This window comes from Opisthocomus hoazin, chromosome 8, assembly GCF_030867145.1.
Source record: "Opisthocomus hoazin isolate bOpiHoa1 chromosome 8, bOpiHoa1.hap1, whole genome shotgun sequence".
In the NCBI taxonomy this organism is placed as follows: Eukaryota; Metazoa; Chordata; class Aves; order Opisthocomiformes; family Opisthocomidae; genus Opisthocomus; species Opisthocomus hoazin.
Window position 1 is genome coordinate 67555100 of NC_134421.1, and position 26936 is coordinate 67582035.

At 45.0% G+C, this 26936-nt stretch overlaps 1 protein-coding gene across 2 annotated transcripts; it reads right to left on the reverse strand.

Annotated features, from left to right (window-relative positions):
- Positions 1-4322: 4322 nt before the first annotated feature.
- On the reverse strand, positions 4323-25536 carry DHTKD1 (dehydrogenase E1 and transketolase domain containing 1). 2 transcript variants are annotated; one of them, XM_075428331.1, is made up of 17 exons: positions 25386-25536; positions 23256-23411; positions 22271-22482; positions 20276-20470; positions 19685-19954; positions 15731-15902; positions 13979-14177; positions 12791-13103; positions 11646-11730; positions 10845-10984; positions 10308-10458; positions 8951-9057; positions 7686-7850; positions 7219-7301; positions 5928-6097; positions 5324-5409; positions 4323-4852 (listed from the first exon to the last, which is right to left on the reverse strand). In XM_075428331.1, the coding sequence occupies exons 1-17, from the start codon at positions 25534-25536 to the stop codon at positions 4751-4753; spliced, it is 2757 nt and encodes a 918-aa protein (XP_075284446.1). In that variant the 3' UTR covers positions 4323-4750. The 2 variants fall into 2 exon arrangements, with proteins under 2 accessions (XP_075284446.1, XP_075284445.1); XM_075428330.1 differs by lacking the exon at positions 25386-25536 and adding an exon at positions 24481-24970.
- Positions 25537-26936: the final 1400 nt, after the last annotated feature.

The following is a 26936-nucleotide window of genomic DNA, read 5'->3' on the forward strand; positions in this document are numbered from 1 at the left end:
ATTTTTAACCATCTTTATCTTAAAAGTTCCTTAAATTACAGGTCTTGTTAGCTCGCTTGCTCACAGCAAACCCTCCTATCCATGAGTCGCTGGCCCATGTTTCGGTGGTTGATAAAAGGTAAGGGGGGTTTCTTCAGTCCATGCCAACACAGATGCACCGCTCCAGGTGTGCTGAAGAAATGTCACTGTGTCACTTACAAATGGGTTCCCTGTGACAGAAGTAAAAATATCAAAATGCAGTATTGTTTTCTTTTCTCCTTCCAAATGAATACTATTGTGATGTTCGAAACTTTGCGCCTTCAAATTCAGGCTAGATTTTTTTTAAACCTAAAATAACATCGCTATTACTAAAATACTTGTTTTAAAATATTTTTCCTGATGTGTTTTCTTCCCATCACCAGGAGTTACGGCTGTCTTTAACGAACTGCTCAACCTAACATCTCTTTCCTTCAATGTCTTTACTTTTCTCTTTCCTTCAGTGTCTTTACTTTTTTTCTTCTGGTCTTGCACACCCCTTTGAAAATCCTGAACATTCATCCACAACTTCTCTCACTCCTCTGCATCTCAGCCCACCCACCACAATGCACAAGTGCTGTAACACTTCCTCTCTTTCTAGTTCGCTTTTTTGCTAACAGCACACAAAGCCTTCCCTTCTGCTTGTGTCAACGACCCACAAAATTCTCATGTCCAAGGACTGGAACCTGCTCTGTTACCCACTCACCCAACCCGTATACCATTTCGTCTGGCACTTTCCTGAATGAAATTTCCTGCACACAGAGGAAACTGGCTCCCATTTTTAAGCAGCACCCTCATCTGGAGCTTTCGCAACTTCTGCTTCTCTTTTCCAAAATGCTTTTTGGCAAAAGCAATCCAGCACTCGTGCAGGGAGAGTTAAGTCTGCGTGCAGAGCAGAGCGTGGCGTGCAGACTGAAAACAGCCTTGTGTACATCCAGCATTGGTGGGAGAAATGGCGTTCGCCCCTAACTCACCAAGTGCTTTGTCTTGCTCTGGTAGCTGTTAGCCATCAAGGAAGAGCAGTGTTCTCAGCAATCTGCATCAGCAATACCAAGGAGAGCTGTGCTGAAGCTCTTCCTTCCTCACCCCGGCATCTCTGGGGGGCTCCGTGGCCCAGCACCGCTGGGCTGGGACCATTTAGCCGAGCAGCACTACAGAAACAGCTGTGTCACCGGAGGATAAAAAGAGGCTCTGAGCTCTCGAGCACCCTTCACTTGGTTAGATAACCAAACCTGCACAGCCTGTGTGCGAGTGGTGCGTAGCAAGGTCAGGCTCAGGCCACGTCAAACTCAAAATACTGGGTCTGTTCTTCCCTTGTGTGTATTGTCATGGTGAAAAAAAAGTGGGTTTATGTAATTTTATGCAGCTTCAAGTCAAGGCTGATGATTGTGCTCCACAACTTTCTCAGCTACAGCTGCAGCCTCCTTTTTCTGGTTATCAGTGCAGAGGTTCTTTGTGAGCAGAGCATCGGGAGATAAATTATACAAAAAGTACCGGGCACGACACAAGTGCCTGTTTGGGCAAAGTGTCTAACAAACTGAATTATACACCACAAGTATTACACCCAAACAAAACGTAACTGCATCTCTGTGAAACAGCAGCTGCTGTTACTAAACAACATTCATGGTTAAAAACAGAAGTCAAGGACAAGCAGAGCTCCAGTTATTCTCAGGAAAGGCGATTTCAACCTAGAAGAGTCTACTGCCCAGGGACCATAACAAGAAATCCTTGGGAATCTCAGAGCAGAAATTTAAGACGGAGAGGGACATTTTACAAGGGCATGTAGAGATAGGACAAGGGGTAACGGCTTTAAACTGAAAGAGGGGGGATTTAGATTAGATATAAGGAAGGAATTCTTTACTGTGAGGGTGGTGAGGCCCTGGCCCAGGTTGCCCAGAGCTGTGGCTGCCCCCTCCCTGGCAGTGTTCAAGGCCAGGCTGGATGGGGCTTTGAGCAGCCTGGTCTGGTGGAAGGTGTCCCTGCCCATGGCAGGGAGGGTGGAATGAGATGACCTTTAAGATCCCTTCCAACCCAAACCATTCTGTGATTCTACAATATGTCTTGATTAGATAAAGTTGTTCAGAATGCATAAGAAGTTGTGAAGTTTGCTAGAGCAAGGTGGAAGAAACGTGATTACATGTCACTGCGATAGATGTGCTAAAGAAGTCATGTAAAACAGACTACAGAACAGAGATTACAGAGGTTACTTCTGGGTCATACAGAGTTAATGAATGAATGTGTGAACTAATAAGGTAAAATACCAAAGTGTGCTTCAGAGCCAAGTTTGGGAGCCGTTTCCCCAGGTGAATGCACACCCTGCCTCGTGATCTGCCCTTCCTCACCTACCAGGACTTCCCATCTGGAAGTGCTGGATTTGGTTAAACCCCACTTGTTTCTTTTCAAACAGGTCTTTGGCTCGTGGTGGGTTTGGTTTATTCAAGCATGCTCCCTCGCATAGCTTTGAGAGGAGGAGGGAGGTGCCAGCTTCACACTGACAACTAGACTGGAAAAGAGAAAATGCTGGGAAAAATCCTGTGGTAGTGGGAGCTGCCGTGGGGTAGCAGGAGGGCAGTCAGCACCAGGGTCTGCCCAGGCAGCTTTTACCTCCCTCTGCCATCTGGCTTCATTATTCTTCTGCTTAACCTCTGTTTTGGTCATTTATCCTTTGCTTCCCGATAAAGACTGATTTCTTTCCTTTCCCCAGATGACAGCTGTGCTGAAACCTTCCCTCAGGGACTGCCAGGGCTTTCCAGCCAGGAGCCGGATGCTGACTGCTGGGGTACAGAGCGTGTGGCTACAGAAACGTCTCAGCAGTTGGGAGTCGAGGGCAAAAGGCTTTTTTCACATTCCTTCCTAACACATGAAGTTGAAAAAGTCACACAAGCAGAAGGGAAAGAGCAGTGGTGTAACAGAGCCTTTAGGGAGCCCTAACAGATCCCTCGTGGAGCTCCAGCTGACAGTTACACTGGTTCTCCAAATGGGTGCAGAGCTCCCCCATACTGTGGAGGGAAGAAGAATTGTTCTTCGTGGAAGGAGCAGATGGGATTCAGGTGAAGTGCTCTCCTCAAGAGAAGCAGCGAGAAGGGGAAGACCCATGGTCACTCTTTGCTTGTGAGGGCTAAAGCTGAACTCCTTTTGGTCACTGACCTCTCCTGCTCACCTTGTCTTGTTGCTGGAGCAGAGGTGCATTTTGGCAGCTTCTTCAGATGGCTTGAATACCTGTATCTGTTTGAGCTCCTTCAGAAAACCTGGCTGATTACCCTCCTGGTTTGCCATTTGCTGCTCTTCCTTGCACTGATTTCTTCTATAACCTGTTTTATTAACACATCTGTTCAAGACAAGGTCTGAGATACCTAGACTGCAAAGAAGGGTTTTTGCTCAAGAACCTCCCAACAGGCCTCCAGGTGAGGACCTCCCCCAACGAAAAAACAAAAACCAGAAAGGCCATGATGTTTGGGGTTTTTTGCTACAGCAGGTTTTTTTCTGAGCCCCTTCAACCTCCTAATTCTCCTGCCTCTCACCCTTCCAGCTTCCGATGTATTTGAAAGAGACCTCACTATTAACACCTTTCCACAAGTTGTCCCTCAAACTCTTTGCAGTCTGCTTTATCGCACTTCTCTGTTTAGCTTGCCATAGTTTAGGACTCTCTTCTGTTGGTCTTACTTGGTCGCAACTTCAGCATTTTTCCAGCATGAGCAAGATTTTGTGTGGGAACTAAGGAGCGCTGAACGAAGAAACCAAGCAGAAGCGAGCCCTCAAAAACAGGCCACATCCGTGAGAACTGGTGAAACAGCACAGCAGCCTGGAACTGGAAAAGAGACGGTTTCTTAAATGCACTTCCCTGTGGCTTTACTAGTGAGCAGTTACATGATCCTTGTCAAGACAGAAGACTAAACCAATGGGCCAATTTAACAGTACAGTCTTGAGGTTAAAAAAACCAACCAAACAAAAAAACCCCAAACAACAAACCAGAAGGAGGACACTGAGCAGTATTTCCCAGGTAGGAGGTAGTGCCACGCTTCAGGCTAGCCTCTAGAAACTGGTTTGGCCTCTACAAAATACGGTTCTAAAACATGGCACAATCCCTGCAGCGTGCCTTCCACTCTGCAAGCTTGATGTGAAAGCACTGCTTCTCCGGGCGAGAGAACCAGCGGTGCCTGAAGCCTTCAGGAGCCATCCAGCAAGGTCCCCCCTAGGACTCCTGCTTTAATAACTCATGCGTTGAGAGGAGCAACAACAGCTGCAACAGATTTCATTCCTGGCCCACAGGAAAAGAAAGGAGAAAATCCACAACACTGGTATAGAAATGTCTTATACCGAGGCACAGGGAAGCATTTATTCAACCAAATAGCACTAACGCCTCTGTGGAAACAGAAAGTGTTTCCGGTCATGCAGCATTCCAGAGAACTGTCAAGTGCAGGTAAGCAACGTGATACAAGGTATTTTATAGTCACCTCACCCATCTGCTCTCTGGACTGGATTTTATTTTAATTTCAAAAAGATGTTTTGTAGAAAATACTAGAAGATAACAGGAAGTATCTAGAGTAACAGGCATCACCTCTCATCTTTACGTATTCCCCTACATGAAAAAATAGCTTCATCATTACAGAACTTTTTCTGCTCTTTTTCTTTCATTTTGGAAAACCAGGCGTCATAAGGATCTGGCTTTTATTCTTCTTCACAGGAGGAGGCACCAAACATGACTGACAGCAGGAGTAGTCTGTCCGTTGAAAACTTAGATAAACGTGTTGGTAAGAATGTCTTCCTGCTGCTGGTGGTGTAGGGTTCCAATGCCAACTGCTGGGGCTGGTAAAGGAGGTCTACTCACAAGACGGAGCTGAAATTTGAGTCAGGAGGAAATGATTAATGAAGCACAAGCATAGGATCGCACCTTGAGGTCTTCTGATGCCATGGTGATATCTACTGGCAGATACTGGGCAGACCCAGAAGGAAGTGATGCAGGAAGTTATCCTCCATCTCCCAAAGACCATGGCTCCAAGAACATAGTGCACCACCTGCAGAGCAAACACCAGCTTTGGATTCTCCTCTGACTCACTTCAAGCATGTTGTTTGCTACCTGGCATCTTTCATCATCCTCTCTACTTACAACAAGCAGCGGGTAAAAGAAAGCTCCGTTCCTGCTCCTCACCACTGAATGGTGCTATAAAGAGCATAAGTAGCTTAAATTAGAACACGTGTTTGGTTTAGGCAACAGGATTAGTTTTTTGTGTAAGCATCACAGAATTTTGCGTTCAAGGAGAACTTAAAACTTTATTTTAAAGTCTAAACCACCATGGGGACATCTTACCTTAACCCCCAGCTGCTTTTCAAACCGTGGTGACACAAAGGACCATGGACCCATGTTCTGTGGTTCTTCCTGACTCCAGATGAAGACTAGAGGAAGGATAAGGGCACATTACAAATACACATATTTATCTTTTCAGCAGCTCGAGAAAAACAGTTTTTTCTTCTGTAGCACCTCTGCCTTTTTTGTCTTGGCACTACCTTTGAAATGAAGGCTTGCCAGATTGAGTTCCCTTGCAGATCACAGCTTGCTGAAGTCAAACCAAAAGTATGTCCACCGCTAGGGTATACTGTGGGTATATTCTGCTTTTCTACTGCTGTTTTCAAAAGCTACTTCAAGGACTGGACTGCTAAGACCAATGCAAAAAGTGCCCCAAATGGTTCACTCCAGTTTTCAGTAGTGCTTCATGGAAGCTAAAAATAGCAGAGACAAGTTCTTTTAGCACAAGTGGTAACCATTTATATTATCCCACTCCAGAAACACTAGATGTGTGGGGGAAGAGCAAAGAGGAAAAAGCCACCACAACTCTTCATCCTAAAAGGCAGGCAACAGATTTAGTTCAGTACTTCAAAGAGTCCAGAAACACAACAGCAAAAATCTCACTGACCTTTCGCACGGCTGTATTTGCTCAGCTCTTGCTGTAGAGCTTCCAGGGGGAAAGGACAGAGTTCTTCAAGTCTCAGAACAGCTGTGTTGTGCTGTTTCTCTCCTAGTGTCTCTCTTTGCTTCACCAAAGCATAGTAATGCTTACCAGAACAGAACACCACTTGGGTGACACTATAGACAAATAAGAATGTTTCCAAGTTTAGTATTTTACAGAAACTCTATGCAGAACAGTTTCACGCTTTCAACAAAAACAACCAGCCAAACTTTAAAGACAACTTTACGAAGCTGAATTGCTATCCGAGACTATCTTTTCTCTTCGTTGCCTTCCCTTCCCTCCCACTGCCCTCCACCAGTTGGCAAACCAACCTTTGGGCAGAGTATGCCAGAGCCCAGAGGTCCTGTTTCTTCAGTAACCCTGGGACAGTTACCTTACAATGGGATTCCTCTCTCTTAGCTTTAACTATCTAAAAATTACACCTCTAGTCGAAGCTAATCATCTGTGCACTCTCTGGAGAGAATAAACCATAGAGGGAGAGAAGTACCTCCAGAGGACAATTCTCTCCCATGCCAAAGAGGAACTGCCCGCTGGAGATTCGCAATACCCTCCAGCAATCAGAGACATCTTGGCTGCCTAACCTTACCGGACAAAGGCAGGGAGATAAACCTCACCCTTTGTGCCTCACCATCCCACTTAAAAAAACCTCAAGATGCTAAGATATTTCCAGCCTTTTGATTGTGGGTGAAGATGCAAACATCAGGGATGCTGTCAGACTCGGGTACTACTGGGACAAGGATCAGACAAGAACCTTAGGAGGGAAAAAAAATTAAGGCCAGAATTGCCCATTGTGAACAGGATTCTCTACAATCATATCTGAAGGAAGTGAGATAAACACACAATTTACTATTGCTCTAACTTCACTTCATCAGCTCAGGTGTTCCAACACGAGAACAAAAACTCTGCATCTCTTCACGTAACAGCTGCTCCCAGTGACTGTTAGCTAACGGGCACAGTGCAGAACAGCACCCATCAGATTAGTAACTATGGTCCCAGCCTCCCTGGGGGGGCAAGGGCTGAAAGCCTGAACGCTTTACAATTATGCAGAAAGATATGATAACTACCAACAAGTAAGCAGAAGAAAAAGAGAGAAACGAAGTATAACTAAGTCACCCACCAGAAAACAAGATTTTCCCTCAAAGTCACCTCCTTCGTATCACCTCAAACTTGAACTATTAGGTAGAAGAAAGGAACAGTACTTCCTTTCTGAGCTCTTCCTCTAAGAAAGTAGAGCTACCTTTTAGGATCTACTGAGGAGTCACCAATGACAGGCTTGAATGTTGTCCTTGGAGCCATTTCTTCAAAACTTGATACAGCAGCCTACACGGGGGAGAGTTGGAAGTTACCAAATCTTGCTGCCTTTTCCCTCAGGCCAGAGTCGGGCAGAGGATACTGAGACAGAGTTTTGGTAAGTATAAAAGATACCATCTTCCCTCTCCTTCCCACTCCCACTCCCACTGATGAAAGGTGGGATGACAAGATTCCCAAGAACACCACCAGACCTAGAATCAACCCTGCTTCTAGCTCACCTCCACCCAGCTTTAATCCTCAACCTGTCCTGCCACAAACAGGCAAAACTCCATTGATTTGACCCCAAAACTGAGATCTGAGAACACAGAGGAAGAACAAAGAGAAAGGGGGAGAGAGCACAGGAGAAAGAAAAAAAAAAAAAAGGAAAACTGAAAAGAAAGTTTTTCATCTTACAGGGAGCCTGAGTAACACTTTGGGAGAAACAACAATGAGAGGCTTCCTGAAGTTTCGGACCATTTGCCGCCGGAGTAAATGGAAATACTGTGCTGGGGTGGTGGGATGGACAACTGACATGTTCACCTGGTCCCCATCGACCCCCTCTTCTGAGCTGTCACACATCTGTATAAGGGGAACACAGCGATACCTTGTCAAGAAGCAAGCCGTGAGCCAAATATGCAAGAAAGAATACAAGTACATAAGGCACACTGACTAGTATAAGAACAGAAGAGCAAATATCTCAATTCAGACATTGATTGCAAGGGAAGAACGACTTCTGAGAAGAAACAGCTTTAGTATTTAACCGGTAAGATTGTATCTGAACTGCCTCCTTCTAGCACAGTGTACCCAGGGCATGACAGTTATTTCTAACAGGGGAGAGGTGGTGACTTCACCAGAGTGGCAGCACCCCCCTAAACGTCCTGCAGTCCCCTCCTGAGGCCATTACTCAGATGAAGAGGCTTTCATTTACTTACTACAATCACAAGGACACAACAGTGCATTTTTTTTTTTCGTGAAAATGTGCCACAGATTTACCAACTGATACTTAATAGTGTCCAGCATTCTGTTTGTATGATCTGTGCGTGTTGGGCAGATCTGCAAGGGGTTTGCTCAAGAGGGTGGCTGCCCGTTTCTGATGCCAACCCTCAATATGTTTTCTTAAAGAAGTGCTCATTAGAGGTCTGCTATTTGCAATTCAGCAATTCTGTCTTGCTACAGGACTCACTTTGTGGTACAGTGACAGTGCTGAGGAGCAGCAACCAGAAAAACAGACCACAGGCAGTACCAAAGCATGTCCCACTAGGGCTGCTTGCAGAGGGCACAGGGCCTCTGCAAGCACTATGCAAATCTCATGTTAGGAAATTTCATGTTACCACACACCCACCTGGGCAGAGGTGTATCAGAGATGCAACAGGAACAGCAAGCATTTGTCACAAGGCTCAGTCGGAGTCTTGCACCAGAGCTGTTGTGGCAGCATATAAACCAAAACTGCTTCCTCACCACTTCTAGACCTACACCTTCTCATCACAGTCCCCTTTCTTCCCCACCTTTCAGCCCAGCCCATTCCGATCTCACCATGAGGGTATGATCCTGGTAAGTCTCCAGCTTCTGATGTCACTAGCAGGTACACCAGAAATGTGGCATTTTATGACAAGACTCCCAGAGCACTGGTTGCCAGTGCTGTGACAGGGGATGTGTGAATCAGAGGTGTGGCAGTGTACCTGTAAGAACCGTTCCATCCGGCAAGATGAGTGCTCAGGGCCCGCACCATCATAGCCATGGGGAAGAAGAATTACTATCCCGCTCTGCAGAAGCCATTTGGCCTCACCTAAAAACACACAAGGAAGAGGAAGGAAAGAATGATTTCCACAGAACATAAAGCCGCAAAACGCATATTACTTTGCACAAACTACTCAGGAACAAAGAATAGCTAATTTCAACATCATGAAATACAAGCCTGAAACATGGCGCTGGCATTTTGCCATGAGATTCACAACAGTGAAATAGCACACACAAGACGATCCAAAGTTTCTGAAATTATCATGTAGCTTTGGGCTTCTGGAAGACTTAAGCCTCTGTGTGGAGCACATGGCATGGTCAAGTTTTTAAAACTTAGTCTAAAACATCACAACAGTATGCAAGAATCCTCTTAATGGAATTGTCCTCCTGACTAACAGGAGTTCTCAAAGGTAACTCTCCAGTAAGCAAACCCCTAACCATAATTCATTGCAGATATTCTGCATACCTTGGTCATTTGGTCCTCTGCAGGTGTGACCCAGGCAGCATCCTGTGAGCCAGTCTTAGCTAACACAGCAGTGCTAGCCACAGGCTCGTTTCCCTGAGCTCTGTCAAACCTCCTGCGCTACACTTAAGGCATTACAGCCAAATCCAGAAGGTAATTCATCCCCGCCTCAAGTATGTGTTGAGGACGAGTGGAGTAAGAGCACCTCTGAAATTCCATGTGATTACAGAGCGAGTGCAGAGGCCTAACTGAGGCTAGATGCCAAAACTCTGGATGCTTACATACAAGGAACCCCACTCTAGAAATCCATCTTTTTCTCAGCATGTTCCAGCTCGGAGAGGTCTTTTATCTGAGCACTCAGAAAACATGCTAGAGTCGAACTGAAGAGGTTGGTTGTAAGGCATTGTTGTGGGTTTTTTTGTTTGTTTGTTTTAAATAATCACTATTTTCTTTCTGTACTGCTTCAGGAATTTTTCAGATGCCTCATGAAGGAAAGGTACAGCCTAAAAAGCTATCAGCTATATATACACACCGTAAAATAAATGGAGAGGCAGGGGAGGAAAGAAAGGCCATTAGCATAATCAACTGCCCTTTTGGAATGACTGTTTTCTGCCAAGGGTGGGGTCTCATTTTAGATGGATTGTCCTCAGAGAAAAGCTGAAGTCAGGACCACACAGACAAGCTCACAAGAATTCTTGAGAAAACAGAATTCTTTTGAGAAAACAGAATTATTTTCTCAACATGTTGTCCTTTCATTTTAAAGAGGAAAGATTTTCTAAAAATGTGCTTGGTACAAATGATTCATTTTTAAATGTATTAGCTCCTTGTACACTCACCTCCAGAGATGAAAGTGTCAAATATTATCTGGGCTCCATTAAAGAAGTCTCCAAATTGAGCTTCCCAAATTGGCAGTAACTTCGGGCTCTCAATACTCATCCCATATTCAAAACCAAGCACAGCTTCTTCAGACAAGGGGCTGTTACTCACCTAACAAAAGGAAATCATTGGGAGGGGTGGGTGAGGAAGAAGAGAACCCAGGGTTAAGAACCATTGTAACCAGGCACATCAGTTCTAGGCAGACTGAGGACATGCACTCCTAAAAGCAACTGATGGTCACCCCGTTTTTTTTTTGCTTTTGAATGAAGACCCCAAGGGGAAAAGAACAACAGCTGATCTCTCAAGGAAAAGCAAAACCCCTTGTTAAATTTGTAAAGAGGATAACCACAAAGAATGGAGGGGCCCTGGCAGTTTTTATGTCCCTGTATCTGGGGCTTGCAAGTATATACAGGCTACCTACACATGTCTCAGCCGCTCTGAAACACGCGTTCTGTTTCAGCACAACTAGAGGTCATCACGTAGGCCACAGAACCTACCTCTAGGAAACCTTTCTGGTCTGGGGACATATGATTCAGAGGAATGTAGGCATCATCTGTCTCTTGGCAAACCAACATTGCGTGTCGCTGGCTAAAGGTTCCTCTGCCAACATCTTGTCCACTTAGTCTGATATTAAACCCTTGCCAAGCAATAAACAAAATGCTAGATTAGCAAGTCACGTAAAAAGAAAACATGCAGGACAACAACTCCTCACTTCTGAAATATTACTTCTCTTGTTGTGTGTCTTCTTGGATTTCCCTTTTTCAGCAACCTCAAATCTGAGATGGAATTCTTAACCACCAGCAGCTCCAGCTCACCAGCACAGAGATGCTCAGACATTTCTCTTTTCTCCTCCCTGCAGGCAACAATTATTTTGTGGTAAAAGGTTCAATTTACTGACGCAAACTGCAAGAAATGTGCAGTCTATATCATACGTAAATGGAGATATGAATTCAAGCTACAGAGCAAGGAAAAGAAATAGCAGCATGAAACACACTCTAAAAGTATTTGGGAGGCCCCACTGATGTCAGCTGCATGGCTCGTGCTTAGCTCTATGCACAAATGTTTTTGGGGAGTGGGAGGGAGCAACAGCTCTTTGAAGACATTTAGTACTCAATTTACAAATATTACTGGCATACAGGATTCATATTTACCTTCTCTTCATACCACGCAAATGCAAATTGTCAAATTTACACATCCAATCAACCTTTGGACTTAGAAACACCTAAGAAGTCTAATGTTACACTTCACTGGCATCAAAGCAAAAATATTTTATTGTCTGTTGTCTAGTTGCCTCTTACCTTGGCTCAGCAGGGAACCAAACGCTAAAGTTTCAGCTGTTGCCCAGTCCAGCTTTTTTCCTTCCTCCATTTTTTGAACTCTCGACTAAATAAGCAAACAACAAGGAAAAAGTTACTATTTTGCCTTTTTCCATCTGTAACTCTTCTGGTGGCACAGATCAATATTAGTAAAACACTGTAGAGAGAAATGCTATATTCCTGCAGCTGGTTTGGAATACACACAGTCTTATTTCAGCACATCCTGAAGAAGGTTGCACTGCAGACCACAGAACCATGGATGACCCACATGCTCACTTGCCAGTCAACAAACTATGGATGGACAAGTTAGATCTTAGTCTGCAAATATTAAAAATCTTAGCATAGCACAGAGCGTGCTCTTGACAGACTTCTGGTTTGCCTGGTTAGCAGTGATGAAAGACACCAGGTGTAAGTTTTGCAGTCTCCAGACCTCTCCCCTGTTCTGGCCTGCAGAACTGCAGACAAAGGATCATACCCAGCTGTGGTGTTCTTGCCTTGGGCTGGGAAGACAAGAACGTCAGCCATCTCAAATATTCAACACATGGCCTCTCTACGGCTGCCAACCTGACACCTGCGTGAGGTCATCATTCATCACAGGGAAACGTTCACAAAGCCAAACCATCCAATTATTGCACACAAATTCAGGAGCTATCAGAAACTGTCAAACTTGGCCACCTGTGTATGCTTATTTTTACATATATAAAACATAAACACTCACTACTGGCTTTAGAAACTGTGTACACTATTACTAAGTTCTTAATTCATTCTCTCACAAAGTACTCATTATAATCATAAAATATATAAATGATAGCAATTTATCATAACAGTTTCTATTATTTGTAAGAATAAAAACCTGTATTTTCTACATGCTTTTTTCTTCATTGCAACAAAATATCGTTGAAATAACAAAATTAAATATGTGGTCAGATTTGGAGGAGAAGATATGACTTTCTTCAAAACTGGAGGAAAAATGGCATAATCTCAATCTCGAAAAAGAGTGCGAGCTGTTTTTCCTAGAGAATACTATGCTATTCTCTAACTGACAGCCTTGCTGTGTTTACAGTTTTTCCTGTAAGGGGTCACATCTTTGAGAAAAGGGACTAGAAGCATCACTATGCCCTACTGACCTGTGCGTAGGTCTTCAGAAGATGGCTGTGCATCTGGAGTTCTTCAGGCACCTCTACAGACTTGACTCCAATAAACTGCAGAAGCGGTACAGGCATACCTGTGTCCCAAGTGGTGATTTTAGCAGAAGGCTCGACGAAGCCTTTCCAGTGAGCCTGCAGGTTGGTAGGAGGTGGACTATACAAAGTCATGTTGGCAAGATGATCATTCAGTTTAGAATAGTACGTCGTCTTTATCTCAGATACTTCAACCTCCGTCATGAGCCCAGCAGCTATTAACTGTTCTGCATATGTGTCTGGGATACTCTTACGGGATCTGTCAGGGAGGGAATCAAACCCCATAGACATTAAGCCTGAAAACTGCAGAACAAGGAAACACCACCTCACTACTGTCAGGTACCATGGAAAACTAAAATCAATTATGTCCTGGTGCATTATACTCATTCGCATCAAGTTTGCTTTCCTGGCATTTCCAGAAAGATAACAATTCTCTTGGATATGTGCTTTATAGTCCTTTTTTTTTTTTAAAGTGCCTATAGTTGGCAGTTACAGGTAAAAGCCAGTCAAAAAACCCTCTCAGTTAGACTGAATCTGCTATCATGCACATTCTCTCAGACAAACTGACAGTAGGATTTCAGTATTAGCTGAGAACCAAGCCATCCATTCATAAATGGTCCACCTAAAGTACGAGAATTCATTGGCCAGTAAATTTTTATGTGTATTTTTGTTCGGGGATAAGAATGGAATCTGAATACATTTAAAAGCTGATAAAGATGAGTCTCCAGTGGAACCAGCAGGACCAAGCAAAGACAGGACAAACACCATACTGGCTTCCTGCCCGTTCTCCCACATTATCCACGCTTCCCTCTGGCGCACAGACGACAGCCTTGCCTTCTGATTACCAGCGATCATGAACTTGAAATCCAGAGGCTGTGTGCAAGACTGCTCTCCAAGAGGCAACAAGCCACATATTCAAGAACCAACACTAGTGGCTACCTTCGTTAACATGTCATTACCAGACTCACACCTTAGTTGAGGGCTGCTGAGAGCGCAGCTACACTTACATAAAGACTTGTCGGTATGGCAAAGGATCTTCGTTATACAGAGAATTCTATCACAGTAGAAGGCAATACCGAGTTGGTGTAGACACAGGTACTTTTTGGGTTTCCCATCAGGTGGTGTTACCCTTACCTGATGATTTTGTACATGCTGGGGTTGGTGAAGAAGGGCTCATCAAGTTCATTGTGGCCCCACTGCCTGTAGCACAGCAAGTCTACTATTACGTCCCTGCGGAACTGGCGTTGGTACTCGACAGCCAGTCGTGTGGCACGGACGACTTCCTCAGGATCATCCCCATTCACATGGATAACTGCACATCCAACAATTTTACCTGCCCAGGGATTCAAAACATAACAACAATAATCACACCCAACCCTTTCCAAAGGAAGCGAACACACACCTACTCTGCTGAAAACCACAGACAATTCATGTGAAGTGTATTTAACAAAAACAAATCTACAAAAGATGCTTTTTGTGATGAGAGCTGGGATAAGGAGTAGGAGTCTTCCCTGAGAGAAAGTGCAATTAGTCCAACCTGTTGTATTTGTCACAGTTTGAGCATAACTTCTTTACCAGCGGTAAATTCCTAGAGGACTTCCTATACACAGTTCCTACATCTTACTAATCTGGATGGAAGCCTGTGGGGAATGGGAGAGAACTATTTGATCACTTCTCTTTCGAACAAAACCTGAGTTTTGTTTCCTTCTTATCCTGAGCTATCACTACTATGAATTCATACAGGCCAGAAACAATCTTCTCCCTTGTTAGCAGTCATTTTATCCATTGCTCCTCCAGGCAGAAAGGTCTCTTCGTTAAAGAGAACACTGCAAAATTCAAATGTCTTAACATCCTCTCCTTTATGACAATTTGGCTGCAAATCTTCCCAGCAACAGAGTGCTCCTCTTGTAGTTCACCTGCCCAAATTCTGGGAAATTAAGATACTTCAGCCATTCCTGAGCCGCGTCAAGTTTACCTCTCTAGAAAAATCCTGAAGGTCAAATGCGCAAAACCCTCCCCTCACCAGGTAAGAGGAAAGGAAAACTAAGGATGGGGGGGGGGAGCCAAAAAACAAAAATACAACACAAAACCAGCCCAGGGAGAAAGTAATAATAACATACGCTATGTGCCTTATCAGATTTAATGAGTCTGTCCAATTTGATGAAACCGTAAGACAAACACTTGGTGTTAACTCTTAAACACACACATTAGTATATTTTTACTTCTAGGAGACATACACAAGGGAACTAACTACATGTCTCTGGTCTCGCTGATTATAATACATCTGTTTATCACTAAGAAAGACCAGTCCAAAACAAAAGACTTCTTGTCTAAGCTTAGAAATGGCATGAGCCTCATCTTTCAATTAAAAGCTCAACAAGTCCACCTGACAACAAACAGAAGAGAAAAATGGAGTATCTGACTCGCAAATCTCACTCAGAAAACACACTGGAATGATTTTGATTAAACTTAACAAGATATATTTAAACTACATCTACTATACACTCCCATCACAATACATTTTTAAAAGCTGTCAGTGACATGGCAGAAATGAAACCAGTTATAAAGACTCCGGAGCAATCTTGCAAATATTTTACAACATCCTGTAAAAATGTGACAAGTCTTCCCCTTGATATTTAGTCTTTGCCATATAGCAGCTGGGGGAGGGCATATTTTTAGCATCTGATTTTTTTCTAGTAGGTGGTAATAATCGATAATAACTTAAATTTCTATTCTATCTTGAAAATGCAGATATATTACTGTAACTCCCTAGAGTTGATAGGCACTTGGTATAAAAAGCACATAGAACAGCATATATTCACACTGGAGTTAAAAAATCCTTTCTGACACAACAGCCCATCTTCCTTCCGATCCTACTATACATACCAATATCACTACAGTACAGAGACGACCTGCCTCGCTCTGGAGGAGTGGTATAGCCCAGCTGGTTGTTAACAATCAAATGGATGCTCCCACCAACTCTGAAATGTGGTAGATTAGAGAGGGTCAGTGTTTCAGGAACAATCCCTTGCCCAGAGAAAGCAGCATCGCCATGAACCTACGTTAGAGAAGAAGACAGAAAAGCCTCATCAGAAAACACTGGAGGAGCAGCAAAATCGAAACCGTAACTCATTAAGCAAGACCTTTTAAACTGAGTAGGCAGAACAGATACAGTTTCAGCCGGATCCACTTCTTAACTCCTTTCACAGCACTGTTTTCACAATTTGAGCGTTTATACAGTCCTATCACCAAACACAAGGTCATAGCAGCCAACATCTGTTCATGTCTGCCTGATGTAATCCCTACCTGGAACTGACCTGTAATCTCTTAAAACTGACCCACCAGTGTCTAGATGAGTGCATGTATCATGGCTACAGCAAAGCTGCCGCAGTCAGCAGCAAGCCACTGACCGCTGACCAAAAGCAAGCCAGTCACCACAGCATTTGCTACGTGCTTTGCTGAAAGTTAATGCTGGTGAACTACTCCCACCTCACCAGAGACAAGAACAGACACAACAGGGAAAAAAAAAGGGAAAAGGAACTCAATGAAAGCAGTTAGAAGCAAGTAAAAGCTTTCAGAAGGAAATAAAACCTAAGTTCCTAGTTACATTTCAAAATTGCAAATAAATGTCGCAAATTAACAACAAAAAAAAACCCACACACATTTGGAAGGGAAGGGGATGCTACTGTGATATCCAACCCAGGTTTCCGAGAGGCTAGAGATATTAGAATGAGTATCATCTAGCATTTCAATGTTTTGAAAGAAGAGACAGCTCTCCATTGATGAACAGGATCACAGCTTCCTCAGAATGCAGACTGGATCCTTTGCAGATTAAAGTCACTACGCAGATTGACGTAGTTTCTTATTGAAATCAGATGACAGATCTACTTTCTAGTTGTGGGATAATGGTTTGAAGCCTTAAGAGACTTTCGGAGGTGCAAGTACACCTGGAAATGTGTAGAGGTGCAATCAGCCAGTGAAATGGCAGCACAGGGGCTTATGCAGTTCTAATACAGAGACTTTTTTTAAAAGGCATCACAGAAAACCAAAGTTCATGACTGCAAAACAGACAACACATCATCCCCACTCTATCCCTTACCATGCTACACTTGTTCCTGAAGTGTTGGATTTTCACTTTTCCCTCCTGGTTTCTTCTGCTGCCTAAGAAGGCTATGTATCTCGGTGATACCATTTGAGTGAAGACCCTAGAACACCTGAAAGAACTTTATGGCCTTCAGTACATCCCAAAGCATTAAAGCCTGCAGTGTGACTACCCAAGTACACAAGACTCTTCAGATGCATCTCAAACCCCAGAGGATTCAATTCCTGTGGTGCAGAAAGGATTTTACTCATCCTAGAAGAAAGCTGGAAACAGTTTTTGCTAGCGCATATGTTTGTTCTGAGCAGCATTAGCAAAGAACGTAAAAGCAAGGTCACCAACAAGTTTAATTAATCAAATAGTGACCCTAACAGTGGAACGTCAAATGTGAAATTTATTTCAGGGAGACCTTATTCTCAGGTTTCAGTTCAAATCATAAACACCAGTAGTTGCCTGATGTCCAGGAAGTGGAGTTAAGGTATGTGAGAAGGTGAAAAATAAGCCACTCCTCAGCAGAGATGGACAATTAAACATTGCAGAAGTGTTTGCGGTAGTTAACCAAGAAGACTTTTACAGTCTTCATATATTCCCAGCACACTGAAGTTCCAGCAGAGAAGATCTTCAGACCTTGGACAACTAAGCTCTCCACTAACACTGGCACCTTAGCTGATCTTAACTCTTTCTACCCTCAAGCTCTGGCACTCAGGCTAGCGGAAGAATAAAACAAATGCCAGAGTAAACCTCAATTCAGAGTTTCTACACCGACATTTCTGGAGAGAAAGCACTACGAAAAGAGAAAGGCCAACAAGAAACTTCCAAACCAAGATGCTGAAAGAGGAAGTGTCTGCTTTCATCTCTTGCTTCTTGATTTACTGAATGAGAGCAGCTAACAATCACAGCTGTAAAAATTTGCCCCCTTTTTTTTTTAATCTAACTCTTGGACCTCTTAAAGACACAATCATGAGTACTGATGTTCTCATTACATGAAACATCTTCTTTCTTTTGGGAATACTTCAGTCAGTTTACCAACACGGAGGTGGCTAGCTCGGATTTAAATGTTGTTGTTCTCTACCATGCAATCCTCCCTCCCACTTACCCCCTCAAAACCCATAAAGTTAAATTTTTCTTGCATAGGAAGGGTCCATTTATCACGAAGAATCTTTGTTTAAAGAGTCATAGTAGTTTCATTACTACACTGTGAAGATCTAACATTCAGAGAAAGACAGAAGCCAAGAGGCAATATATCTTGCCAAACTGACATAACTGCACTGCAAGATGAGAAGATGCATCAGACAACAAACTTTTCTTCCTGCACTTGCATGCCCCAAAGCCTTTTTTTTTTAATAAGGAAATAAGAACAATAAGAACTCCAACTTGCCTCCAGTTTTCTCAATATTTCATGTTCTCATTTCTGCTTTTTCTCAGTATCCACATCCTTCCAAAAGGAAGCAAAACATTCACCTCAACTACATTTTCACTCCTACCTGTAACTTCCTCCATGTTTATTATACTTTACAGAACAGTTCTGCTCCAGCTCATTTTTTCTCCCAGCTTTAATAACATTTAAGAGACTGAATCACTTGTATTTGAACTTGAATACAATGCAAGAAAAGAAAATTTATCAAGGAACTATTTAGGACTGCCTCCACAGGTGTAAAAGGCAGTTGTAGGAGTAAGAGCCAACTCCAGCAGACTCTTCAACAGTACCATGATAAAGTGACAAAAATTCTAAAACCTCCTGTATATTTTGCAACCTTGTTGACAGCTCTTCTCCAAACCCAATTTAAATTTAAATTTTAATTTAAAAGAAGGCTAACAGAGGTGGTTTAAACCCTCTTAAAATCCTGGGGTGCATTAGGAGGAGTGTGGCCAGCAGGTCAAGGGAGGTTCTCCTCTCCCTCTACTCTGCCCTAGGGAGGCCCCATCTGGAGTACTGTGTCCAGTTCTGGGCTCCCCAGTTCAAGAAAGATGAGGAGCTACTGGAGAGAGTCCAGCGGAGGGCTACAAGGATGGTGAGGGGACTGGAACATCTCTCCTGGGAGGAAAGGCTGAGGGAGCTGGGCTTGTTCAGCCTGAAGAAGAGAAGGCTGAGAGGGGACCTTAGAAATGCTTACAAATATCTGAAGGGTGGGTGTCAGGAGGATGGGGCCAGACTCTTTTCAGTGATGCCCAGCGACAGCACAAGGGGCAATGGGCACAAACTGAGGCACAGGAAGTTCCGTCTGAATATGAGGAAGAACTTCTTCCCTCTGAGGGTGACGGAGCACTGGAACAGGCTGCCCAGGGAGGTCGTGGAGTCTCCTTCTCTGGAGATATTCAAGACCCGCCTGGACAAGGACCTGTGCAGCCTGCTCTGGGTGACCCTGCTTCAGCAGGGGGGTTGGACTAGATGACCCACAGAGGTCCCTTCCAACCCCGACCATTCTGTGATTCTGTGAAATGCAGAAGTGGTCTGTGAGGGAAGGCACACATGGCTCTCAATGCAGACTATTGTTAAAATAAAAGAAGGTATCAGAATCAGTTCTTCAGAAATCTTAGAAGTGGAATTATTTAACGCCAGTACAACCACATATGCCACCCCAAAATCCTCCTTGCCTCCCTCTTTCTCCACAAAGAGGATTCTAGTTCTTGATATTCTACATTAATTCAGTTTTGCCTGATATTTCTATACACACCACTTCTGTTCACATGCTAGTCCAGGAAGTCTTACAAAAATCAGTGAGAAATTGTGAGCAAAATACCTGCAGGCAAATAACTTTGTCTCCAGGCTGTGCGGAGCTCTCTGGGGAGTAATCTCCATCCAGCAGAGTCTGTTGCCTTCCTCGTGTCTTTCCCACGGCCACTGGATTGATTGCTTCTAAGTGCGAGGGATTAGGTAGCAAGGTGACATGCACAGGCCTGTGGGAACCGAAGTCAAGATCTACAGAAGATGTCAGGTGGGAGAGAACATCCCCAATGGCTGCCGAATTCTCTGGAAACTCACTCAAACCACGCATCTTACGGAACATCAGCTGCATGGAAACAAATTTGGTCAAAACTCCTTTCTGATTCATTGACACATTGAAAGCAAAACATGTATAGAACTTTACGCTCTCCTACTCCTGAAATTCCAAGGAGGCATACGGTAACAGCACATCAAACCCTTCATTCCAGTTCTTTTAACAGTCTCCTGCGGACGTTTGGCTGAAGCACTGACAGGAGGCGAAAACACTTTCACACAAGTAACTTTTTTATTGCTCCGGCATTTGCAACATGACAAACTTTTGGTGTTTCATTTTATTGCACATAAATCAGGCAGAGAGCAACTGTCAATGAGATTATAAATCTCTTACCTCAGGTGGAAGCTGAAGTAAACCCGTGAGAAGATTAAGTCTTCCGCGATGAGGCATCCCAACAATGATATCTGTCACACCACTGTACGCACACATCTTGAACAACTCATGGAAGAAACCCATCATACTCTCTGCTCCTTCACCACCATACCGCTTCACTGTGGCAAACTTCGTGGCTAAGAAGCGATCAAACTCCTATTAAAAACAGGAGGACTTCAGTATTAGGCTATTTTAAGCAACAGTCCTGTTTATAAAATTGAAATATAATTTATGTTTGTACCTTTAAGGCATATAAAGCTAAGCATAACCCTTGAAAGTCTCAGCTCATTCTCCACCCATACAGTCTAAGACCAGAAGCTATAATGACTCCAAGAAATCAGCTTATGTCTCCTCTTAAGCAGAAAAATGTTGGATTGAGGAGCAAACTCTCTTTATCTAACGTGGAAGGAGAAATATAACACAGAGCAATTTACAAATTCCTTGATAGTTTACCTATTTTAAGTGGAAATTAAGGAATGGTGCTCTTTTACAGTATAAATCTTAACTACCCTGAGATGCAAAGTGCTAGAGCAGCACAGCATTTCATTTTGATTAGTTAGACACAGTCCTTCGTACACAGCTAGAAGAATGCTTGAGACAAGAAATATAAACTAATCTATATTTACTTCACTTTCCTCTCACTCCTCCCACTTCACTCCATTCATCCTAGACAGCTCTCATAAGTGACAAAGTTTTGGAAGCAGTGGAAGTGTCTGTAGTGTTCTGCAACTGAAGACTGAAAATCAACAAAGTCTGTAACTGAGGAGGGAAGACTGAGCCACAGCCAAAGATCCGAGCCAACTGCTGAACACCTTCTAGTTAAGCAACATTCAGTTCTAAGGAATAACGTATACAAAACTAATCACACATAGAAGCAGTTTTTCCTGTCAGGGTCAAATTCTACCTCTAAGTACAGTTCCAGTCATAATGAAATCAAAATAGGATTCATCAGGGTCCCAGTTTCAACCTCCTGTGTCACTGCCAAATTCCCCTAACTGCCAAAGAGGCAACAAAAATACAAAAAGTGCCATGTACTTCTGTTTAGTCATTGGTAAATATTACATTTAACACTCCTTCCACTTGGAAAACTGGAAACAGGGACACCTTCACAGATTCTGCTCTTCTACCCTTCCATCCTTCTGGATAACACGAGGAGAAAAGGGAAAAAAAAAAAAAGAAAATTTTTCACAGTACAGAAGTATTGGAACAAATGTTCTCTACACATTTTGCAAGCACATAAATCTTTCACTTCCTTACAGAACACATTGAACAAAGGTTCGTTTTCTGAAAAGCAGCAAGTTTACCAGTGCTATATGGCTAACAGCTCAGCCCAACTCTGTTTTGTTCTCCCAAAACCTTGAGAGACATCATGCTTTAAAGCTAGTACAAACAGATCAGCATGAGGGTGAGAAGAAAACACAAAACAGCTACACCAGAGCCCAGAATTCTACCGAGCTCTGCCCAACCTTGCATTCCCACCAGTAACATTTGATATAAGCTGTCAGACCACTAGCCTAAGAGAATCTCACTTTTGAAGACTGATTACTCATGGGTTGTAGGGCCATTATTTGTGTCTCCAGACGATGAAGAATATGTTACAACAATATATATGGCACACAATACATGTTCTACTCAGTTATAAAAGCCTTTTGAGTTTGGAACTGGCTGAAAATATTTTCCTAGAAATCATTTCCAAAGTAATCAATGCAAACCAAAAGGCATCACTATTTGTTTCAATAATGGCTGCTAAGTAAATTCAGCAACAGCCTCCAATGAGGTTCCTGCACTTGTGTATTGCACTTTTTCAGGCAAAATCTTGTACTTCTTCCTCTTGCACACTGTCAAAGCCTTTCATGATGGTGATTGTTCTTTTTCTGGATGAATAATGTCGGGGGCAGTGAAGGGTTCATGACAGACTCCACCACTCTTACAATCCAGTAGTAACGAACAAGGTACCTGGGACTCCAACATCAGTTTGCACAAGTGCTTCTTCTCTTCAGGTGTAAATGCTTCTTGTTTTAGCTCTTCAAACCTTTTAGCAAACCATTCTCTCTCCTCCAAAGTTGGAAGCTGGCTTGTTTCTATGGAAATGTGCCCGCAGTATATATGGTCGAGGTAAGCCAACACATCCTCTAGGGAAGCCTCTTCTTTTCCCATGTTTAGAAGTCCTGGTGGGAAATAAATGTAATTGGCCACTTCGGGGGATGAAGGGGAAGCACTAAGACCTAAACTGTTGTCTTGCAATTACATTAACATTTTGAGCATACAAATGTCTTGTCTTCCTTTCCTCTATTTAAAAACAAAACTCAAGAAATTATTTCATAAGCACACTTCAGCACTATTAATACGAGGGTCTTGTGCTTATTTGTAAGGTGCTCAGAACGCCTTTCTGAAAGAGTTTACCATGAATGCCACAAAGTCACTGGTTTTGCAACTCAGCACAGCACTTGGTATCTTGTGGCTCAGAGAGATGAGCTCCAGTCCCTGTCGCACCACAAGTAAATAAGCACCTGTTTGGCAGACGAAGAAAAGAAAGCAGAGAGAGCGACCGTTCTTTGTTCAAGGCCACAACAAGAGTCTAAGAGATCCGAGAAAACACAAGTCTTGACTTCTGCCCCAGTACTCTGGCAGTTTCACCACAGCGTTAAGTGTTATGCTAAGTCACAGAATGTTACAGCAACACAAGAAATTAATGTATAACCTCAGTAGCTGTAAGAATAAGTAAAAATTTTCATGGTTTCCAAAGATGCTAGAAGGTAGCCACTCATTACACTAAGAGTTCTGCAACAAAACATCTACGTAGGCTGAAGTTAGCAATTTTCCGTCCAACAGTTCATCACTGATTGAACCGCCACTCAATATTTGGCTCTTCTGCAGTGGACACAGCCTCTTAATACATCACTCGTGAAACCAATTTGCTGGGATAAGGCTGCAGATTTACCTGTAGTAATGAGAGGCCCTTGAAGAACTTCAGTCAGCTCTTGGATTTCAGGTACCATGTTCATGACAGCTTGGCCAGCAAACAGTGGGTTTATTTTGGCTGCTTTGTGGCCATGTTCAGCGTATGCAGTTATTAAACGAGCAAGAGCATGGTCAACTAAAACCCAAAAGAAAGGAGAACAGTATTACACAAGTGCTCACACTTAATCCATTTACAGCACCAACACAGGAGCATTCTGTCCATGGATAACCATCAAGGTTCTGGCTGGAAAGACAGTTTTTCTCAGCAGTTGTTTTCAACTTACTGCCCCACAACAGCTCCCATCATCAAACTGCTAAATCTGCTCACCCATCAATACTCAAGCAACTACACTCTGAATTTCCCCCACGGCTCCCCTCACAGTTAGGCACCCGTAAACATGTGCAAAGCGACTGTATTTTGCTTTAAATCTCTTTACAACAGGTACATCCAGCTGGGGAACGGCACAGTGCCAGTGTGCAAAGTCTTATTTCCTCAGCTGACTCAAATCATGCCATTTGCGCTTCCCTGCTCCTTGCTGGAATGACAGGAATCACAGAATCACAGAATAGCAGGGGTTGGAAGGGACCTCTGTGGGTCATCTAGTCCAATCCCCCTGCCGAAGCAGGGTCACCCAGAGCAGACTGCACAGGACCTTGTCCAGGCAGTTCTTGAGTATCTCCAGAGAAGGAGACTCCACAACCTCCCTGGGCAGCCTGTTCCAGGAAGATAGGGTCTTAATAATTAAGGTCCTATGACTTAAAAAAAAAAGTCTCTGTCTGCAGGAGCCACTAGCCAACCGCACGTGCACATGCTGAGACAGACATACTAAAAATTCAAATATGTGAACGTGTTTTTCAATTGACATCAGCAACACACTACTGCAGGCATTTTACTTTGAGATCAAAAAATTGTTGACTTAAGCAAAACTCGAGCAGCTGAAAGGTCATGCACACATTACTCTCTGTAAGCCCATACCACAGACCAGGTCCATAAACAATAAACCAATAAAATATACTGTAAGCAGAATCTGCTGCAAATTAATTACATGAACCAGTTCATAAAGCATTTTTAATGTGGGGTGTTTCTTCACCCTGATCATAGAATCATGAAGGTTGGAAAAGACCTCTAAGATCACCAAGTCCAACCGTCACCCCAACACCACCATGCCTGCTAAACCACGTCCTGATGAAGGTGCAGCACTGACAGCATTCACGTCTCTCAAAACAATGCCATTTCTGAGACCATCCCACGAAGTTATTTCTCTGACATTCGTACTTCCATCTGCTCCAGCTATTAACGTTCACGCAGCCAGCCCGTTCAAACAGGTCCTTTTCTCTAAAAAGTTCTACAACAGAAGAACATAACCCTAACATCTGCCACAACACTCTCAGGAAGAAAGCCATTTAAAACCATTTTTTTAAATGCAAAGCAAAAACACATTAAATCTTTCCTTGCTTGGCAAGGAGGCTATACTCAGTGATGGGATGCGGTGCCCTGGAGCTAACGAACAGTTTCGCTCCCGTTGCTGTGCAGGGGGTTGAATTCCCACTGGAGCCTCCGAGGTGTTAATGCAGGGGTGACGCTCCTCCTCCAGAGAGTTTTCTTCTTGAAATTATTTTTATGCACTACAAAACCGAGCTAAAAGCACCGCAGTTATTGCTACAGGAGAGTTACCTGTACTTCGCTACTTCAAGCACCACGGTGTAAAAAAGAAAAATCGCAGAGGTGCTCTGAGGAGCAGCCGGACCCTGCCAGCGGCAGTGCCGATTCACCTCACCCACTCCTGCCCGCGGAGCGGGGCACGGTACGGGCCGGCTGCCCGGGGGACCGCAGCCCGCGGGCCCGCGCCGCTCCCCCCCGCCGAGCGGAGGGGCCGACCGCCGCCTCACGGTGAGCGAACCGCCCCCCCCCCCGGAGCCCCGAACCGACGGGCGGCTCCGGACCGACGCTCCCACGCCCTCGGGGCCCCTCGGCGCTGGCGGGGCCGCCGGCTCCCTGAGGCGAGCGGGGGGCGGCCGAGCGGTGCCTGACCGGCCCCCCCCGCCGCCGCCCTCCCCTCAGCCCAGCGCGGCCCCGGGGGGGGCAGGGGGGGTGTACGGGGTGTCCGACCTGCTTTGCCGCTCGCCCCGGCGCCGCGCGGCGCCGCCGCTCGCCCGCTCCCCGCTCCCCGCGGCTTGTAGCCGTAGACGCCGCGCTCGGTGCGGTACCAGCGCCTCAGGCCACCCCGCCACAGAGCGCAGCGCCCCGCGCTCGCCGCCATCGCCGCCCGCCCCGCCGCCGCCACCGCCCCCGCGAGGGGTGGGGCCGCCAATCCCCCCCTCTCCCCCCCCCCCGGCTCCCGGAGCGCTGAGGCGGCCGCGGGCGGGCCGGCGGCGGCGGGGGGGCTTCGGATGCGGGCCCCCGACCGCTCCCCCGAGCCGGTCAGCCCCTCAGAGGCGCGCGCTTCCAGGCGCTGTGGCACCGTGTCCCACGAGCTGTCACAGACAGGCTGGCGAGGAGCGGGGCGAGCCGGGTCCGAGGGGGGGGACCAGCAGTGCAAGGTCTGGCTGGAGGCTGGTAACTGGCGGTGTGTCCCGAGGGTCTGTGTGGGTCCAGTGTTGGTGACATCTGCACTGACGAGCGGAGTGTACCCTCAGCAAGGTTTGAGATGAAACGAAACGAGGAGCAGTGGCTGATGGGCCAGAGGGTCGTGCTGCCGTCCAGAGACCTGGACAAGGTGGAGAAATGGCCAACAGGAACCTCACGAAGGTCAAAGAGGAGAAGTGCACAGTCCTGCACCTGGGGAGGAACAGCCCCATGCACCTCGAATGGCCGCACCTGGAGTGCTGTGTTCAGTTTTGGGCCCCTCACTGCAAGAAGGACATTGAGGGGCTGGAGGGTGTCCAGAGAAGGGCAACGAGGCTGGTGAGGGGTCTGGAGAGCAAGTCTGATGAGGAGAGGCTGAGGGAGCTGGGGCTGTTTAGTGTGGAGAAGAGGAGGCTAAGGGGGGACTTTATTGCTCTCTACAGCTACCTGAAATGAGGTTGTAGTGAGGTGGCTGTTGGTCTCCTCTCCCAACTAACCAGCAATAGGATGAGAGGCAATGGTCTTAAGTTGTGTCAGGGGAGGTTTAGATTGGATATTGGGAAAAAATTATTTCCTGCAAGAGTGGTCAGGCACTGGAACAGACTGCCCAGGGAGGTGGTGGAGTCCCTATCCCTGGAGGTATTCAAAAAATGTGTAGATGTGACACTTGGGGACATGGTTTAGCAGGCATGGTGGTGTTGGGTTGGTGGTTGGACTTGATGATCTTAGAGGTCTTTTCCAACCTTAATGATTCTGTGCACCAGTACATGCTGGGGGCCACCCAGCTGGAAAGCAGCTTGGCAGAAAAGAACCTGGGGGTCCTGGTGGACACCAAGTTGAACACCAGCCAGCAATATGCCCTTGCTGCAGAGACAGCAAATGGTATCCCGGGCTGCAGTAGACAAAAGTATTGCCAGGAGGTTGAGGGAGGTGATCCTTCCCCTCAGCACTGGTGAGGCCACGCCTGTCCAGTTCTGGGCTCCTCAGTATAAGGCAGACATACTGGAGAGAATCCAACAAAGGGCCATGAAGATGATGAAGGGACTGGAGCACCTCACATATGAGGAAGGGCTGAGAGACCTGGGACTGTTCAGC